This window comes from Leucopleurus acutus, assembly GCF_964270905.1.
Source record: "Leucopleurus acutus genome assembly, chromosome: 3".
Taxonomy (NCBI): Eukaryota; Metazoa; Chordata; class Mammalia; order Artiodactyla; family Delphinidae; genus Leucopleurus; species Leucopleurus acutus.
The window spans coordinates 117,033,751-117,053,705 of NC_139145.1; the positions used below are offsets into that span (position 1 = coordinate 117,033,751).

At 34.7% G+C, this 19,955-nt stretch overlaps 1 protein-coding gene across 2 annotated transcripts in view; it reads left to right on the forward strand.

Moving 5' to 3' along the window:
- The window catches only part of CERT1 (ceramide transporter 1), a 123,246-nt gene that overhangs the window by 42,042 nt on the left and 61,249 nt on the right, over nt 1–19,955 (forward strand). For both annotated transcript variants that reach the window (XM_082836072.1, XM_082836071.1), the window contains exons 4-5: nt 14,148–14,255; nt 15,053–15,191. In XM_082836072.1, coding sequence (XP_082692198.1) covers nt 14,148–14,255; nt 15,053–15,191 — 247 coding nt within the window. The remainder of the gene's footprint in view (nt 1–14,147; nt 14,256–15,052; nt 15,192–19,955) is intronic.

Genomic DNA, 19,955 nt, shown 5'->3' on the forward strand with positions numbered 1-19,955 from the left:
AGGTCTGTATGACCTGAGAACCAGAGCTTTTATCCAGCAAGCACTTCTGCCAATCCTATAAGTATGTATTCATGGGAAATATATTTTGTTGACTTAACTCATGGGCTTCTTCAATCACAAGGTTCATATATTTTTTATATTTTCTTCATATCTCTAGTGTTCATTTTGGACCATAAAGGCTCAGGGTTACAACTTCTATGTAGGAATTAGCAAAGCATTGGACACATAAATTTTCCAGTTGAAATAATTTACAGTATTGTAAAACAGGTTTTATGAGGGAAATGTGTAATTTTTGGAGGTTTTTTTTTCTCACCCTTTTATCTTCATGGTTGGTGTTAGAATGATCACTGACAGAAATACACTAGGGTTCTATGTTCTTTGTCTAGCTCTGTTGTTTTGTCCTCCTTGGTATTCATTCCAGCATAACTTGCTCAGTACAAGCAAAGTTTTAAAAAGATGATTCTATGATTTAAATTTTCTCAATATATTAGAAATTGTATAGTTCACTGTGACGTTAGACAAGTAGCCCCTGTGGAAGAAAGGTATTTCTGAGGTCATTGTTAAATTCAAAGATTCTATTTTAATTTAAAATACGGAAAAGGGCATATGTATACCAGACCAGTAATTTTATTTACAATAGTGTGCTGGCTTTATTATGTGGAATCCATTCATATTCTGCATTTCTCCTTAGGATTTGAGACAACACTAAATAAATCTTTAAAGACAGGGTGTGCTCTTTTTTTTTAATCTCTTAGCCATCTGCCATGTTGTCTTTGAAGTTGAACGAGATTTTGTTTGTGAAAATTATTTGAAAACAAAGAGCTGTATGAATGTGAAGTTAAGATGGTTATTTTTTATTTGGATAAGTTAATATATTTCTAGTAAAGATGTATCTATGTATTATCTAAGGGCTTCTGTGAGCGTTTTCTGCGTAATTAGTTAATAAATGAAATATGATAAACCATCTGTTGATGCTACTATTTAAAAGAATTATAGGATTACTCCTGGAATCTTCTACAGTTGCAATGTGTGTGATTTTGAGTAAACACAGTTTCTTCTTACCGTGAAAGAAATAGACTCCTCTATTTCACCACCCCATCCTTCAAAAAAAAAAAAAACTAGCAGGAAGGCTCTCCTTGCACTAGCAGATATAAGAATCTTGTTGAAAAGTTAAGTTTTTTGGCTCTGACAGAGTTTGTGGTAATCATGACATTCCCTCATTTCCATAGGGGAGCAACCTTAGTAGATCCTGAAATTTTGGTGGTCATGGACCACCCATATTCCCCATATTTTGGAAATTATCTGATATAAAAGGAGTCATAGGAAAATACACAATTTAGGGAGGAAGAATCCAGGTAATTTTTACAGATGTTGATTTTCTTTGGTGAGAATCTACAGGCAGTTGTTTTGCAATTTAATGTGTATGCATTTGTTCCTTTGTGAAGGCCCACTAATTCATATGTGAAGCTCCATTTTATTACTTTCAGAAGAAAGGTTTATTCTCTGAGAAGTTAAGGGATTTCTGTCCAGGAAATTATGTGGAAAAAGATTGTCACAGTTGAGCAACCTAAACAATGCCCAAGACTCACTTTAAAGATCTTTTTAAAATTGTATTGCTATTTGCCATAATGAGTTTTCTTTTTCCTGTGGTGTGTCAGGGTCAGCTTGATCTTGGTGTGTTTTCTTTACTTTTAGGAGCAGTTTCTGCTTATTTGACACCTTAATTGTTTTTGTCTTAAATTTGACATAAACTTATTAGAAAAGTATTTTTAAATAGGTAGGTGGCAGAATATACCTGTTTCTTCTTAGCGCTTTTTAAATATCAAAGTCATATAAAGTCATCCTATCTCTGTGTGCCTTTTTTTTTTTTGACCGCATGATGTGTGGCATGCAGGATCTTAGTTCCCAACCAGGAATCAAACCTGCACCCTCTGCAGTGGAAGCTTGGAGTCTTAACCACTGGACCACCAGCGAGGTCCCCCGTTTGCCATTTTTAACCAACTATAATACTGGAAAAATTTCTTAACAGATTCTAGAGGTTCTTTCTATACTTGTCTGCTTTATAAATGATTATCATGTAAACTTAGCTTTGCAATTTTGAATCTGATTAATTGGCAAAGGCTTAAAACTACTATTTTTTAGTGTACACTTTATATAAGTAATTTCATGGGGTCAGTGGACTAGAACCAATTTTTCTTTTACATTATTTTCATCATTACCACAGTGATGAAGGGAAGAAGATGGAATCAAATTTTACTTCTCCTTTACATTCAAGAATTTTAATTTTTGAGGGAAGTGAAAATCCAGTAACTAGCTTCCGGAGTGGTCAGGGCTTTGCCATTTTCTCAAATAAGTTGTAGAAAAACCCAAGTAGGTGGTATCACAACTGAACTTTATTAACCAGCAAAAAACCTTCATTATGTCTCCGGATGTTTCTCTCAAGATAAGAAATTTGGTTAGTTTCTAACAGTGGGAGTTAATTGCTAAATTGCTTGCAGTAATCCATACATGGTTAGTAAATTTTTTTTAACACCTAAATGTAGATAGTGTCATACTACCATGATTTTAAAGGTTGGTGAAATCAAGAAAGAAAACATGGTATTAACTCATATTCTTAGTGTTCTGGGAATAAAAATAATTCTACTGTCAAGGGCTTTTAAAATAACTTTTTTAGTTTCTGTTGCCTACGATTTTGTTGCATGCAAAAGCTGAATTCACCTGAGCCAACATTTGCATTTGTACTTCCATACGTCACCTAAATACTTAATGAAGTATATCATCTTAAAAAGAGGGAATAAATGTCACTAATTTGTAGTTTTCAGCCAGGTTCTTTTATCTGAGGAAGGTGTTTATCTTTTACCAAGATAGTAAAGGAAGAATCAGGATTTTACATGGAACAGTGAATAAAGATATTTAGGTAGCTAATCATATTAACTGTGTGGTTAGTTGAGGAGAAATAATTTGACAACATTTGATGTCAGAAAGGTAGGGAGAGTCTTACAAGTCCATAAGAAAAGTTTACACAGCACAATTTAAAAAAAAAAAGGCCAAAAGTCTTGATCTGGCACTTCATAAAGAGGATATCCAAACGGGTAATGAACATATGAAAAGGTAGTCAGTGCCATTAGTCATCAGGGAAGTGCAAATTTAAAGCAGTGATACCAGCATATGCCCATCTGAGCGGCTTAAAAAATAAAAAGATGTAACACCAAGTGTTGGTGAGGCTGTGGTACAACAGGTGTAAACTGGTGAAACAATTTCGTAGAATCTACTAAAGCTGAGCATAGTTGTCTGTCTAGATCAAGTGAGTATTGAAAGTTTGAAAACATCTCACAAGTATTGATGTCATAGGTTCATCCATTTTTAGTTAAGCTTTTTAGGGTACGGGGGGTACAGGCCAACCTATGTTACCTTGAAAAATGGGAATATTGCCAGGAACCAAGAAAATTTATAATGCCTTACCTGCAAAGAAAGCTGGAACTGTACACTTGTTTCTGAGTGCTTTTATTGTTAACAAAACTCAGTTACTCAATCACCTGCCCCCACCTACAGTTAATGTAGCTTAGTTTCATTCTGTTATTTCTTCTCTCTTTCATGGCTCCTGTTTATCTGTGTTTTGCTCTCCCGTCCTACTTAGTTTGTTTTTCCTTGCTTTGTCATGACCTTTTCCTACTTTCGGCTTCTTTTCGGCTTCAATTCCTGCCGCTATCTGCCCTGATCTCTTGGCATTTCCTAAAGTAAATGTCTTGAGAAAACCCGATTGCCTTTTTACTCCAGGTTACTATTGGCCACCCTAGGTCCAATTATAATGAATTGTATATTTACTTGTACTTAAAGGATAGAGTGGGATTGGCAGTTATACAAATAAAATGTTCTGAAAAGGTATTCTATAATTTTGTATAGATTTTACCAAACTTGCAAGTTTTTGTAATGCTTACCACATATTTGCTACTAACAATTTAGGTAAATATTACTAGATGTTCAGCTGATTTCTCTTTTATTAGTCTGTAATTTGCTTGCAGAATGTTTCTTTAGATAAGAAATTTTAAAAAAACACAGTTAATCTAGAGTTGAATAACTGTTCCGTATTGTTACTATAGAAAATATTAAAGAAAATGAGGCTGTGTGCTATAGAAGTCCTTTTTTTTTTTTTAAACGGTGTTTCAGTATTGTATTTGAATTTTTATTTAATCAGGAGGGAAGATTTCTGACAGTCACCAGGACAGATGGGATTCTGCTTTTTCTATATCTGATGTGGAAAAGTAATGGTGGGTGGCATGGCTTACGCATATTGACAGCAGTGGAAACTATTTTCTAATTTTACTTGCTGAGTATATTGGACATTAGCTGGGAGAAAATGTTTCTTAAAAATATCAAGGAACACAAAACTGCTCTTTTTCACCAAACACATCTTTTTAGCTAATAGCTTAAAAATGATTTTGCTTCTGTTGCCTTTATTGCCTGGTAAATATTCTGGGCTGGTTTGGTATTGAGGTATGAAAGACAGCATTGGGTTAAGAATCGTAAGAATAGGTAGCAAAGTAAATGAATGTTCTACAGGTTAAAATGTTATACTGAAAAAAATTCTGTCATTTTTTAGTCATATAGCAAGTTCACATTCTTGACAGACAAGACAGGATCATTGGCAAGAATGCTTGTATCACTGTTCATACCCTAGCCTAGTTCTCTTCAGTAGCACCCCTTTGAACTATACAGGGATAGATGAGTAATTAGGCACTGTTATCATTTAATCCTCCTGGAAGTCTTTCACTGCAAGTGTTATTCCCATTTTGCATAAAAATGAAATTGAATGGATTATGAGAACATTGATCAGTGAGTGGTAAGATTCCAAGAACAGCAACCTCAATTTTTTGTAATACACCCCCCCCTTTCTAGTTAATTTCAGCTTTTTCTCATGGATGCGTAGTTGAATACTAAAAAATAAATCATCAGTCTGCCTCCTTAAAAGAAGAATCTTCCCCATACAGTTAGATCTAAAAATTCTTAGCAAGTCTTTTAAAACCATTCCTGCAAGTAGTTTTATTGATTAGATTTCATTGGTTTTTGCACTGGTTTTTAAAAGTAATTTTTGTTAATTATAAGGAAAAAAAATACAAAACTACCATCAGTCTTATAACCAAGACAATTTTTCTTCATTTTGGTGTATTTCCTTCTTATTCTCTGTACATTTTACCCCTAAAATATTATGGAAATAACAAGTTTATATCCTGTTTTTTAAAAAATCTAACATCATTTTGTCCATATAACACAGCTTTATTAATATTTCATTGTATTATCATTTTGGTACTCATTTGCTTATTATAAGACCTTTAGATTGTTTCAATTTTTTTTTTTTTGCATTTAGTATTTAATGCTTTCCTACATATTTTCCTGTAGTTTAACTGTGTCCTCATAATAGATTATCAGAAGTAGAATTGCTAGGCTTAAGGATACAAGCATTTTTGATATATGTTGCCAGATTATTTTCTAGAAAGATTGTGCTGATCTACATTCCATCTGCAGAATGTGCAGATCTTCCTTTCGCTGCATCTTTACCGGCATTATTAATTTTTTAGCCCTTTCTAAGTGAGATAGATTAAACATGTATTCTGTGACTTTATTTTTTTGTTTTTATTTTTGTAGAGGTGATATATGATTACTGTAATAAAATTCAAACAATATAGACAATACTGAAAACTATTAAAAAGAAAGTGAAAATTTAGGCCACATAGAAATGACCACTGTTCATCCTTGGTAAAGATTCCTTCCAAATATTTCTTTACATGTATGCCTTAGAGTTTTACATAAATGATACCATACTGCTTTGTAGCTTTTCCTTCACTCAACAGTAAGTTATGGGTATCTTTTCATGTTTGATATAGATCTCCGTTCCTCCCTTACCCCCTAAGAAAGGAATTATAGAAAATTTAAGTTTGGGACCAAAGCCCCAGAATAATTAAGAATGTTCATTTACTGACCATTGTTTTATGTGCATCTATTTCTTTTAGGATCCTTGCAGGAAAGAATTAATGGTTCAAGTCCCCTAGCCAAATACCATCTTAACGTTTCAGCAATCCTGCGAGTACTACTTATACATATTAAATCTGTTTTTTCTCTTATTGGGACATTTAAGGGAGCCTCAAAAAGTAATATTAATTGTTTTGCCACTGTCGTCTCTTTGCAATTAGATAAAAAGAATGGGATTATGACCTTTTTATTTTGTGCCTATGAAACTTCCTTCTAAAAGAAAATACATTTACATTGGCCCTTTTCTCTAGGACAAATCATAAATTAAGAAAGTTAATGAGCAGTGTTGGTATTTTGTTACATCTCCTGCTAGCTTCTTCTTACATTTATTTTCCTCTGTATAAGTGTTTCTGGAGTAGAGATATAAAGGAATATCCTGCCTTTGTGGGAAGGTGAAGAAGGAATGGTAGCTAACACTTATTAAGCACTTATGATGTAATATAAATATTACAAAATATTATTAAAGATTTCTTCACTATAAAGCACATTTCTTATAACTTTGTCTATTTCTTCAAGTTCTACTATTTCAAGACATATTTCCTTACAACAAACAGATGCTAGAACAAGACTTCATTACAACAGTACTGATACAACACATTTTAAATAATGGATAATAAGTGAATATGGAGGCTGATAGTAGTTTAGTTTAATTGTACTTCTACCTCTAACAGGGACCTATAAGCAGTGTATGGACTTGATCCAAGGAAAATATGGAGCCAAATAGGATTTAAAACAGAAAGTGAAGAATCAGATGTCTGTTTTTAAAGGACCACTCTGGCTACACTAGAAAGGATTTCAAGAGGAACAAGACTAAAAGTAGTTAGAAATCTGGAGGATTTATCCAAATGAGACACTAAGTGACCATAACTAGAAAATGGCATTGGGAAAATAGAGAAAGGGACAGATTTGAGAGAAGTAGAAGCAAAGTCTCTGGATGTTGAAGCAACATAGTAATGATTAACATCATGGGCCCTTGAATCTGGAATTAAATCCTGGCTCCCTTACTTATCATTTGCATGACTCATTATGTAAAATCACCTATAAATGGGTATAATATTAGTGCCCATTTTACTTAGACTATTGAAAGGATTAAGTGAGATAATGCACTTAAAGCACTAGCATCATGCCTGGCACAAAGTAAGTATCCTAAGTATTAGCTTTTACTATTGGTATTTGGTGTTATAATTTATCCAGGGTGGCTCTCTGAAATTTATATATAAAATATCCGTGTAAAATTGCTCAACTCTTTCATCAGCCCTCTTCTCAAAGCAAAACAAGAAAGATCTCCCTTATCCTTTAGTATTCACCTTCTAAAGCTAGGGTGGAAAAATTGCTTAGCAGTATTCCTTTATACAGCCTCATTTGATTTATCTAGTTATTTCTTACCTCCATTTTGTTTTTGTTTGTTTGGTTGGTTGGTTGGTTTTTTTGTGGTACGCAAAGTAACTCAGTGCTCACTGCTGTGGCCTCTCCTGTTGCGGAACACAGGCTCCGGACGCGCAGGCTCAGCGGCCATGGGTCACGGGCCCAGCCGCTCCGCGGCATGTGGGATCCTCCCGGACCGGGGCACGAACCTGCGTCCCCTGCATCGGCAGGCGGACTCTCAACCACTGCACCACCAGGGAAGCCCATTACCTCCATTTTAATGTCATTAAGAAACGACAATTGGACTTAAGGGGGAAGGTTTAAAAGATAAGACTGAGTTTCAGAGTGTCAAAGTTAGTTTATGTAACTAACTTTGTATCTTTTGTATCACGGATTGGGTTCTTAAAAAGCTTTTGGTGCAGAGGCTGTACTCATAGCTTCCTGTTAAGTCTACTTTAATTTCTCCTATAGGTAAAACAATGTGTCATGGAGTTCAAAACCCTAAATTAAAACTGTAAGAAAGAGGAAGCTCTGAAATCAAGGAGAGTAGAGGCAGCTATTGTTAACTCTCTACTTCTACAGTATCATCTTGTATTTGGGCATTTTTTTAGTACTTTGGATTTCCATAGGCAGTGTCTTATTTTCTTTTACCCCCCCCTAGCATTCTTTTAACACTTAACTAGGGTGTGCAATAAGGCCTTGGTTAACCCTTCCAGCCTCATATCACTACAACATTGCTTATTTAGATATTTCTGTAAAGGAAAGCTTATCTCATGCTTATTAGAAGAAAATGCAAAATGAATAACCAAGTAAGGTCCGCACTAAGGTCCATAGATGACCTTCAAAGGAAGTATTTTATTTGTTACTGGTTTTTAAATTATGATACAAGAATGACTAGGAAACATTCCAGTATGATTTGAGAAAAGTATCTTGAGGGTAAGCAAATGTTCTACTCAGTGAAGTTAACTGTATTGCTGCTGGGTTCTAAGCAGTTAGAAATGGATAAAATCTTTTATAATACCATTTTCTTAAATATATTTTAAAATTTCTTTGATTCATGAGGTACTGCAATTTCTAGAAAACATTGTAGGTTGAACCTTTCCTCATCTGATACATTATTAGTGTTGCTCTTCTGAATAAATAGTGTTTTTTTAAATAAAAAATTATTTATTTATTTATTTTTTGGCTGCATTGGGTCTTCATTGCTGTGCAGGCTCTTCTCTAGTTGCAGCGAGCAGGGGCTACTCTTCGTTGCAATGCATGGGCTTCTCGTTGCGGTGGCTTCTCTTGTTGCAGAGCACAGGCTCTAGGCACACGAGCTTTTGTAATTATGGCATGCGGGCTCAGTAGTTGTGGCTCGCAGGCTCTAGAGTGCAGTCACAGTAGTTGTGGCGCGTGGGCTTAGTTGCTCCGTGGCATGTGGGATCTTCCTGGACTAGGGTTCGAAACTGTGTCCCTTGCATTGGCAGACAGATTCTTAACCACTGTGCCACCAGGGAAGTCCAATTGTGTTACGTTTTAATCTTCCCAGCTGGTTCAACAAACGGCTTTCTTATATTTGGCCTCCACTGGATGTATACATTTTTAGCCTAAGTTTTGGTATTTAGGTTTAGTATAGAGAATTATAATTCTAGACTAGCCATATCATTTTAAAGATAAGAAAATTAAGTCCAGGGGACTTCCCTGGTGGTCCAGTGGTTAAGACTCTGTGCTCCCAATGCAGGGGGCCCGGGTTCGATCCCTGGTCGGGGAACTAAGATCCCACATACCTCAACTAAGCCTGCACACCGCAACTAGAGAAGCCCGGGTGCCGCAACAAAGACCCAGCGTAGCCAAACTAAATTAATTAATTAAAAAAAAATTAAGTCCAGGAAAGTAATGACTGACTTGTCTAGTTGTATAGTGGTGACAGTGACAGTCGAGCAGGTCTTCTCTCTGTTATCATTGTGTTCTTTATATTTCAGAGGCTATCGGGGGATCCATACGTATTTGAAAGGCTAAATAGATGAGATTTTAATATTTATAAACGTGAAATTGTCATGCCAAATTTTATTATAGCAAATAATATATGTTTACCTACAATCATAAATAAAATTGTTGCCATTGTAACTTATTATGATACTGTAAACCATAATTTTATTGATTAAATTGTTCTCCTGGCTATAGTGTCTTCTCATGTGGTTTGCTTTAAAATATTAATATTGAAAGTAGATGTGTGGGTGCTGGCAACATAGCAAGCGCATTTGGTTTTATTATGGGTTTCAGAGTTTCAGTTTCTGGAAAATGCTCCATTGTTCTAATGTTAAAATGCATTTGGTTTTATTATGGGTTTCAGAATTTCAGTTTCTGGAAATTGCTCCATTGTTCTAATGTTAACATTTAATCTTCTATTTTCTCTCTTCCCATAATTAAAATGGGAAGAAACAATAGGGAGACTATGCCACAAAATAGGTAATTTTTGACACCATGAGGAAGTTAATTTCTTTCTCAGTTATTTTGCTGTGCTTCTTGCTGGAGAGTGTTATTAGGAAAATGAATAAGTTTTTCAAAAGGCAGGTGCTATGAAAAAAAAATAATAAGCCAACCTATTTCCTTTATTTTATACCACTGTTTTTTGGAGTATAGATAGGCTGATGAACAAACTGTGCAAAATGAAAACATATGTTTATCTCCTGCATGAATAAGCCAAACTATAAAATTTAGCTGTGACTTTAAGGGAGTTTTCAAATCAGTTCTTAGGCATTTCTGGTCCTTTATTAAATTCATAACTTTGAACTATATGACTTAATTTATCAAGATTTTAGGTGTTCTCAGAAAATCAAGATACAGAAAGTACAGGTACATACATGCAAGGGATTTAGTCTGAAGGTTACTATTGTACTTTGACCAATAGTAACCTTTGTGTCAGCTTTCCAAGTATACTGCTTGGAAAGTGCTACTGACCCCCTCTAGTGGCCAAAAGATTACACTCCCCACCCCCAAAATAAGGAGGAATGTTATAACAGAGGTGTGGCCTCATTACTGTAATATTTAAAAGAACCCAGCCTTGTTCTATATGGGACATGTTCAATAAGTGTTTCATTGAACCAAAATGTCATTGTATGTTCATGCAAAACATGTTGAGGAATACTGCTTACAAACACACAAATTTGGGAAAGAAGGGTTTTTTTGGCAAAGCAATTTGTGTGAGGGATCTTAAAGCGTATATGTTGAAAGGAAATATTCCTATAGTAACTGTATTTGAATTCCACATTATTAATTTTAGATGGAAACTGGTATTTTCAAAAATACTGTATTGGTGATTAGAGCTTGTAAGTAAGCTCTACTTTTTTCTTATGGAAGAATAGGGTTAAGAAAAAGCCAGCATGCCTTTAAAGTATTATCCCTAAAATCATACCAATGAGATTTTAAAGGCATATCAAGACTTTGAGGAACATTTAACAGTGTATATCAGTTGTGACCATAAAGTAATTTCTTCCCATTTCCATCCTTGGAAATTTCCCTCACCCCCACCTTCGAAAAGCAGACCTTGTTAAATTCAGAATGAGTATTGTTGCCTTAAAGTAGACATCTTGGAAAGCCAAATAGATGTCAACAACATTGCTGCTTTTCAGAATAGTTTTATAACTTATCTTTTAGAATCATTTTAGCCCCTGTGACGAAGTGTTTCTAAAATACTGATATCTTAATGATAGATTGGATTTTTGAGAGAAATCCAGTACTAAATCAGAGCCATGTCATGTGACTACGAAAGGCAGTCAAGCTTAATTATACAGTTTATAGCTATTTCTTTGAAGTAGTGAAACAGCTTTAAAAGTTTTATTCTGCAACTCCCTGAAATGATTTTAGATAGCTCCATTTTGTGGCTGTATCATAAAATTACTCTAAATATTGTGGTAGTACCATCAGGAATCTTTTATGCAATGATAGCATCATTGGCACAATTATAGACATTTCCAGAATGACCGGTTTTTAAACAGTGAGAATTCATTTGTATGTGCATGTGTGTATTTGTTAAACACTTAAATTATTTATTTTAAAAGTTATCCCAGTGCAGGTACTGACATAGAGTGACAAATGAATCCCCATTATTTAAATTGAATAAAATGGAATTGGTCTTCATGAATATACTTTATTTTCTTTTTCCTTGGAATGATGTATATAATTTATAATGCAGTTTATTTAAGTGAAACTTTATTAAAGGTAGAAATACAATTACTCTAAACTCTTAGCCTCAACATTCATTTACTATCCATTACTTAAAATGTATAGCAACAGTATTGCTATAGTAGAGTGTTTTGTTCTATCATGTCTTTGTTGTAAGGAGATATTACTGTTTTGAAATCGTGGAACCTGAAAAAACAGGCAAGGATGTAAGAAGTATGTTTCATAATCAAAAAACATTTAGTAAAGCTTTGTAGTGTTTATATTTTGTTTCAAGATTTTAAAGTTTTGACTAACTCCGTTTAGGACTCATTGATATAAAGCAAGTAAATGGAGAGGGTAGATTCATTTGGATTTGGATTTGAAATTGTTTGGTTTTAAATATTTTTCAAATAAATATCCAAAATTTGTTTTTAAATAAAATTTTGATTGTAAATTATGGGGTAGTTTTGTACTTAAATGGACGGTTCAGATTAATTTATGTTGAGAAATGAATGACATATAGGTGTCTGAGATAAGTGCTGAAGTACGTACCTTATATTTTTGGTCCATCACAGGTAGATTTTTCTTATTTTTATTTATTTATTTTTGTGGTACGCGGGCCTCTCACTGTTGTGGCCTCTCCTGCTGTGGAGCACAGGCTCTGGACGCGCAGGCTCAGCAGCCATGGCCCACGGGCCTAGCCGCTCCGCGGCATCTTCCCGGACCGGGGCACGAACCCGTGTCCCCTGCATCGGCAGGCGGACTCTCAACCACTGTGCCACCAGGGAAGCCCAGATTTTTCTTATTTTTAATTCCAATCTTCTATATTTAAATCTAACGAAAAACTTTACCAAACCAGTACAACAATTAAAATGTAGAAACACTATACTTAGAAAGTTAGCATTATTGTCAAACGAGAAAGAGAAACTAGAGCCATTTTAGTTAAGGAACCTAGCTCAGTACCTTTGTTCCAGGACATTATTTGATAAGAAGTCTTATTTTTTTTATGAATTGCATGATTTCTGTAATTAGAATTTTCTTTTTGTGGGATTCTGTGATACTGAAACAAGCTTACCTATTTTTCTTTAGCTAATTTATTGAGGTTCAATTTATTGTACCTTTGATTCCATCTAGTCATGAGTTTATATGTAATTTGTTAGTAAATTAAGAGTTAGGAATATATTGCAGTACCGTTTATAGGTAGAGTGTTTTATGAACAGGCATTATTAAAGTATGACAATCTTTGAATCTTTAGCGACCGGTATGTACTGGAAGCTTGAATTTTTAAGAAGCTGCACTAGGTGTGATGCCAAAAATGATTAGATATTATTTTACCTCTTAAGTTTAGTGTCTAGGATTAAAATTATGCACAGTACTTGTAAAAGAATAACAGTAGGAAGAAATCAGAGATCCCAAAATACTTGAGCAGGTTTTAGGTACTTGGAAGTTGTTTTTTTCAAATGTTTAATTCTTTTGTCCATGTTTTTAGTACTGCATTTTCCTAAGGAGGATGGGATGCAAAATTGATACTTTAAAGATTGCCAACTCCATCAAAATTAGATCACAGTTCTGAGTCTAACTAAACCCCAAAAAGAGTTCAGTTATCTTCTATGATGTGATTACAGAATAGACTGGCAAAACTGGGGATTTTCTTTGTGCCATGAACTGTCAAGGTGGCTACAAAAATGGAAGAAATACAGTCTTCTTACAGAAGGTACAAGTCCACTAGTAGTTACAAAATGTAAACTATTAAAATTGAGTGGCAAATGCCATAATCATGATATGTTAAGAATGGTTGAGAATACAGAGACAGACTATCTGGAATAATAGGAAAGGCTTCATTGAGACAGTGGTATTTGAGCTGTGTCAGGGTAAATAATTCATCTATAAAGAAGTTTTCCTTTTTTTTTTGGTCCTTGTTCTACCAAAATTTTTTATTGTGGTAAAATATGCATTACGATCTGTCATTTCATTCTGTGACATTAAGTATATTCACATTGTTGTTCAACCATCACCACCATCACCATCCATCTCCAGAACTTTTTCATCTTCTCCAACTCCAGCTCTGTACCTAGTAAATTCTAACTCCTCATTCTCCCCTCTTTCTAGCCCCCTGATAACCACTGTTCCACTTTCTGTCTCTATGAATTTACCTTCTGTAGGTAGTTTTCCTATTATTAAACTCTTTTAGCCAACTAGCCCAGCATGTAGTTGGTATTCAGTAAATTTCTAAATGAAGTGGCAGTTAGGAATTGAAAGCATTGCTTATGCCAGCGGATTGCCTATATTTCTTGAGTGAACTCAAACTACTAATTATTGTTACGGTAACCTTAACAAAAAATTTTTTTGCAATAACCTTATTAATTTATAGGGAAACTTTTGTTTTCTCTTAAGTATTTTTCCAGTTTTATTGAGATATAATTGATATATAACATTGTATTAGTTTAAGGTTTACAGCATAATTATTGGATATATGTATATATTGTGAAAGGATTACCATAGTAAGTTTAGTTAACATCCATAACCTCACGTAGTTAAAAAGTTTTTTTCTTGTGATGATTAAGTATTTTTTATTTAATTTTTTTCATGTAGTTTACTTTCCTTTTTAGACTGAGTCTGGATATGGATCTGAATCCAGCTTGCGTCGACATGGCTCAATGGTGTCACTGGTGTCTGGAGCAAGTGGCTATTCTGCAACATCCACGTCTTCATTCAAGGTTTGTGGTTATGAATGCTTTAGTACTGAATGTTGTGAACAGAACTTATTTGATAGAATAAGTTTTTTGAAAGAATTTTCCTACAATGTAAATTATTTGAAGTTGTACAGAATAGTTTTTTAAGAGGTAAAATCATGACTCATAAAAATAAAATGAACACACGTCAGAGATTTTGTTTCATTCATTAATGAAATAAGATGTTAAAGAAAAAATGTAGTTCAAAGAAGAATGTGAGGAATGCTGAAATGATTTTGCTAATATATGCAAAACTAATCAATAGTCACACATTAGTAACCAGTGTACCTCCACTGGACAAAGTTCATTTGCTTTTCTATGGACAAGAATCATTTACATTACTCTCAGTTTTCTATGACTTAAAGAGTTGTAAAATAGCTCAAATGCAATGAAATCAAAGACTTCTATATGATCAGGCACCCAGTAAGTATCATGGATGATACTTACTATTCCTTTCAAAGGACACCCAGTAATATTTTTGCCCATTTTAAAGTCTTTCACAATTTATCATCACAGTGTTTAATTTGAAAATATTAAATGTTGTAGTGGCAAGTTGTCAGGCTTGCTCTCATTTCCTTCAGGCTTACCACTATCAAGCCATTAATTACTGAGTTTCAAGTCTGTCCCTGGAAATAATACATTGAACTTGAAAACTCTCCCTACTCCATGCCCTCAATAGTAAGATACAGACCTTAAAAGGTGGTGAAATACCATGGGACTAAGAATAAACAAATTCTAGTTTTGTTAACTTGGATTACATCTCCCCGTTTTGTGTTTTGCAGAAGGGCCACAGTTTACGTGAGAAATTGGCTGAAATGGAAACCTTTAGAGATATCCTATGCAGACAAGTCGATACTCTACAGAAGTACTTTGATGCCTGTGCTGATGCTGTCTCCAAGGATGAACTTCAAAGGGATAAAGGTTAATTAGGCTATTACCACTATTTAAAGCCTCTTGATCTTAAGGGTAATGTCTTTAAGTGATGAAGGTAATTATAGTCACTTTTGCTGTACACCTCTAATGTAACAGATTTCAGTGTCCACATAACTTGTCTACTTGAATAACATCCTAATTAATCTGATCACCCATACCAGATATCATTGAAGATTTTAAAATGGTTTTTGAACTCTTTATTCCATTAAAAAATATAATATCATCTTGATAATATGGGGCATTTCACATGATTATGTCTAATAAATGTACCCTATGACAAGTGTTAGAGACAAGCATATGTTTATGTTAAATCCTCCAGATCTGGAATCAGTCGATCTTTTCATCCCTTGCTCTTCCTCTTCCTCTCCCTCTTTACCTCTTTTTCTCTCCTTCCCTTTGTCACCCTCCCTTCCTCTGGCCTTTTTCTCATAGAAGAAGTCAATAATGGAATTACATACACATGTAAAAGTAATTTTAGTGAGTTTTTTTTTTAAGAGAGATGATCTTTAGTTATAATGTGAATTTTGAAGTTACTTTTCATTTGTTACTGCTAAATATTACTGGTGTTGTCAATATCTGTTCTTTAGTTTTTCTCTTAGTTTGTTACAATGGGCAAAAATGAACTACTCATAACAGTATTACTAAATCATTCTGAGTTCATACCCAGTATAACTAAGTTGCCTAACATGGTTTCGTTTCTTGGTCTTATTAAATGTCTTTGATCTGAATTCATATTCTTTTTGTTGACTTGCTGGCAAGATGGTGGAGTAGAAGGACGTGAGCTCACCCCTTCTTACATATTCTTTTTGTCTTCTCTGTTCTTTGTTCCCTTCTTCTGCCTTCTTTTGGATTGAGTATTTTTTATAATTCCGTTTTCTATCTCCTTTGTTGGCTTTTTAGTTATACTCTTTGTTATTATATGGCTACTTTAGGGTTTATAGTATGCACATTTAAGTTATTACAGTCTCCCTTCAAGTAATATACCCACCTCCTGTATTGTTTAAGAACCTTAGAATAATGTATTTCCATTTCTCCCTAAGACTGTGCCAAGGCAGTTTCGCATTCTCTAGCCAATTCCCTGTGAATTATTCCAGGTCTGTGTTATAGGAACAGGTGCTTTTCCCTGCCCCACATAGGCTTTGGGTACTCTTCCCTGGTGGAATCCTCTCAGATGGTTCTTTCTATGACCTCTATAGTTCCTCAACTTGTATGTGCTGTCAGTACTCTGCAAAATACTCAGGGGGACCTTCTGCCCATCTCCAGAGTTCTCTCTCTGTACAGTTCTCTCCTCCCAAGTACTCTGCCTTGTGAACTCTACTGTCCTTCGTCTCTCTGGATTCTCAGCTCCATTTCTTCACCTCAGAGAGTCTACCAGGCTCCTCCTGGGTTCCTCATTACTCTACAGCTTGGAAACTCTCCCATGGCAGTAAGCTGGAGCATTCACAGCGCTCACATCATTTGATCCCCAGCCCTTAGGGATCATTGTCCTTTGTTGCCTAATATCCAGTATCTTGAAAACCATTGTTTCATATATTTTGTCTGATTTTTTAGTTTCATGCTAGAGTATAAATTCTCTCCCTGTTATTCCATCTTTGCCTGAAGCGGAAGCCCATATTCCTCTTAAAGCACTTAATTTTACCTGAAGTATCCTTGAAGTTCTTTATATTTGATGCACTTTTAAGTTTTTGGTTCTTTAACATTTAATATTTATTTCTCTAAAAATAAAGACAGTTGAACTTCTATTTCTCATTAATTTAAAAAGTATGTATACTTTTTTTTTGTCAAATTAGACATTACACATCAGCTTTCATTTGCTTGCAAATAGCCCTTTAAACTAAAACAGGATGTATACAGGTTTGGATTCCTTGTTTATTTTTAAATGATTCACGTCAATAATATATAGCATTTTAAAGACAAAAGTGATAGTGGAAGGAGTGGAAGTTGGGATGTAATAATAACCATGTTGTGTAGAAGATTTGAAAAATATTTTAAAACATTATTCATGTTTTATTATATAGCAGCAGTCATAGACTAATGTATTAGTTGTTAGGGATGCCATCGCCAAAGTACTCTATAGACTGTGTGGCTTAAACAACGGAAGTGTATTTCCTCACAGTTTTGGAGGCTAAAAATGTGAGATCAAGGTTTTGGCAAGTTTGGTTTCTTCTGAGGGCCATGAGGGAAGGATCTGTTCTAAGCCTCTCTCCTTGATTTGTAGATGATCATCTTCTCCCTGTGTCTTCACATCATCTGCCTTCTGTAAGTGTCTGTGTCCAAATTTCCTCCTCTTATAAGGACACTGGTCATATTGAAGTAGGGCCCATCCTCATGACCTCATTTTAATTTGATTACCTCTGTAAAGACCTATCTCTAAGTCCAGTCACATTTTGGAGTACAGGAAGGTTAGGACTTCAACATATGAATTTGGTTGTGGCACAATTCAGTATATAACAACTGATTTCCCTATAAATGGCTATTTTAAGAAATGTTTTTAAGAGTACATGCTGGGTAAAGGTGAAATAAGAACATGGACCATAGTTTCCTACTTCGACTATAGACTGGAATTGCTGACCTAAGGATCTCTATAGATGTACTTTCACTAAATTATCAAGACTAAATTACCTGTGACTTAAAAAATTTTTAAGAAGAATCACTGTTCTTCATTAAGTGTGTCATTGAAATGATAATAGCAAGCTCTCATTTTAGGTGTTCAATGTTTTCATTTAAAAAGTTTTATCGTAATTGCTAGTAAGGAGACTTAACCACACACATACACACACACACCCCCCACACTTCAGTAAGATTTAATTAACCATTTAGGTCCAAATACTCTAGGATTACAGAAGTAGAAGACATTATCTCTGACCTAAAGATATATTTTAAAACAAGACATATATACCATATTAAACATAAAGGTTCTAATCTTGCTCTTCTATTCATTATTAGTTTGATGACTTGAAGTAGATTACTTAACATTTCTGCACATCTCTTTCCTCTGTAACATGGGTGTTGTATCCAGCACATATGATTGTGAGATTTAAATCAGAATATGTATATTAGCCCTGTGCTTAATAGCAAAAAATCAATAATAGTTGCTATTATTAATGTGGTTGATTTGGATTATTGCTGGGATAATGAAAGCAGAAATGTACAAGATCCAGAGATGGAATTTAGCATAATAGATTTGAGGGCTGGTAAGGGAGACCAGTCTGATTGGGATGGGAGATTTGTATTAGGACAGTGGTTTTAAATCATGTCAGGCATCCCTTAAAGGTGCCTCAATGATGGACAAGGAGTGCTTGGTTGGGAAGGAAAGGGGGAGGGCCACTCTTTTAGCCAGAGCAGCTCTTGTTTTCATCAGTCTTATAGTTTGAGTATTTACTAGAAAAAGAAGGCTGAAAATCCCTGTTTGGTAGTACTAGGCTATTGGATGGTTAGAGATATGAAAGTGAATCTTTAGGAACCCAAGGTAGATACTGAGGAGACAAGTGAAATGCAGACATTTCAGTATTTAAGAGCAGTTAATCAGATTAGTAATGAGTCAAGGTCAGGATGTTGTCTGATGATTTAAAATCAGTAATGATTTAAAATCAGAGCAGCACTGTAGTAGTTAATTTCTTAGAATTGACCATATTTGCAAATTATTGACGAAAAGACAGAGATCCACAGAATCTGGGAATTTGATTAATCTTGGAACTAAGGCGTTTGCAGAGGCTTCAATATGGATACTGAAGTCTGTAGGAATGATGGATGTGGAAAAGAAAAATGTCAGTTGGATACTGTTAGCAGTTAGCTGGTTATAAAATAGTAGGTGTTAGTAGATAATAGCAGCTTATGATTTGAAAAAGTTGTTATAGATGAGTGCAAAATTTTCAGGTGATGAAAAAAATGAAATAGCCCAGTAATTAGAAAATTGTACAGAATAAAGGTATTTTCCATAGTAATTACTACCATTTAGTCACAGGAAGGAGTAAGGAATAGTAGTGGGCTTTGCATCCATTGGAGAGAGAGTTAAAAATAGATGAAATGTTCCTCATAGAGCCAAATTACTCCTGATGTAAAGAGAGATAGGCAAGGAGTAAGACATTAGTTTAAAGTGAAGATTTATTCTGTAGAAAGGGAGTTCCTCAAATGATAATAAACTAAAGAAGCCATTCAGAAACAGAGAATAAGGTTGGGGGCTGAGGTTTAGAAATTTGCACTAAGAAGTGGAATACATAGTGCAGAGGATTAAGTATGTTAGGCAGTAGAAAAAGGGATAGTACGTAGAAGAAAGAGGTATGTGGAAGAACACAGGGATTCTGTATTTTCTGGAATTAGGTAGGTTAAAATGGATGTCCAGGCACAGACACATTGGGATGAACTAAAATTGATATCACATCTATAAGTCATTATATTTTCCCTGCATATCCTAGAGGCAAGATAAAGTATCTTCTGCATGTACCATTACTGTCCTCTTCAGTCTTTGTAGGCCTCTGGTGGAACTATGAAATCTCCCCAAGGTCAGGAGGAAGAGATAGGAAGACTTAAAGGACAGAATAAATCGTATCTCAGTATTATCCCTTACACAAATGAGAATGGGTACAGTTTTTATAAGAATGTATTTAAAGACATTCCACAGCATATTTATTGGGCATACATTGATAAGCACTGAAAATACAAAGACGAATAAAACCATGTACTCACAGAATCCAGAGTACATTTACTCCGTTGAACATAAGAATAAACTGGTTAATTTCTGTATGCTTTCAT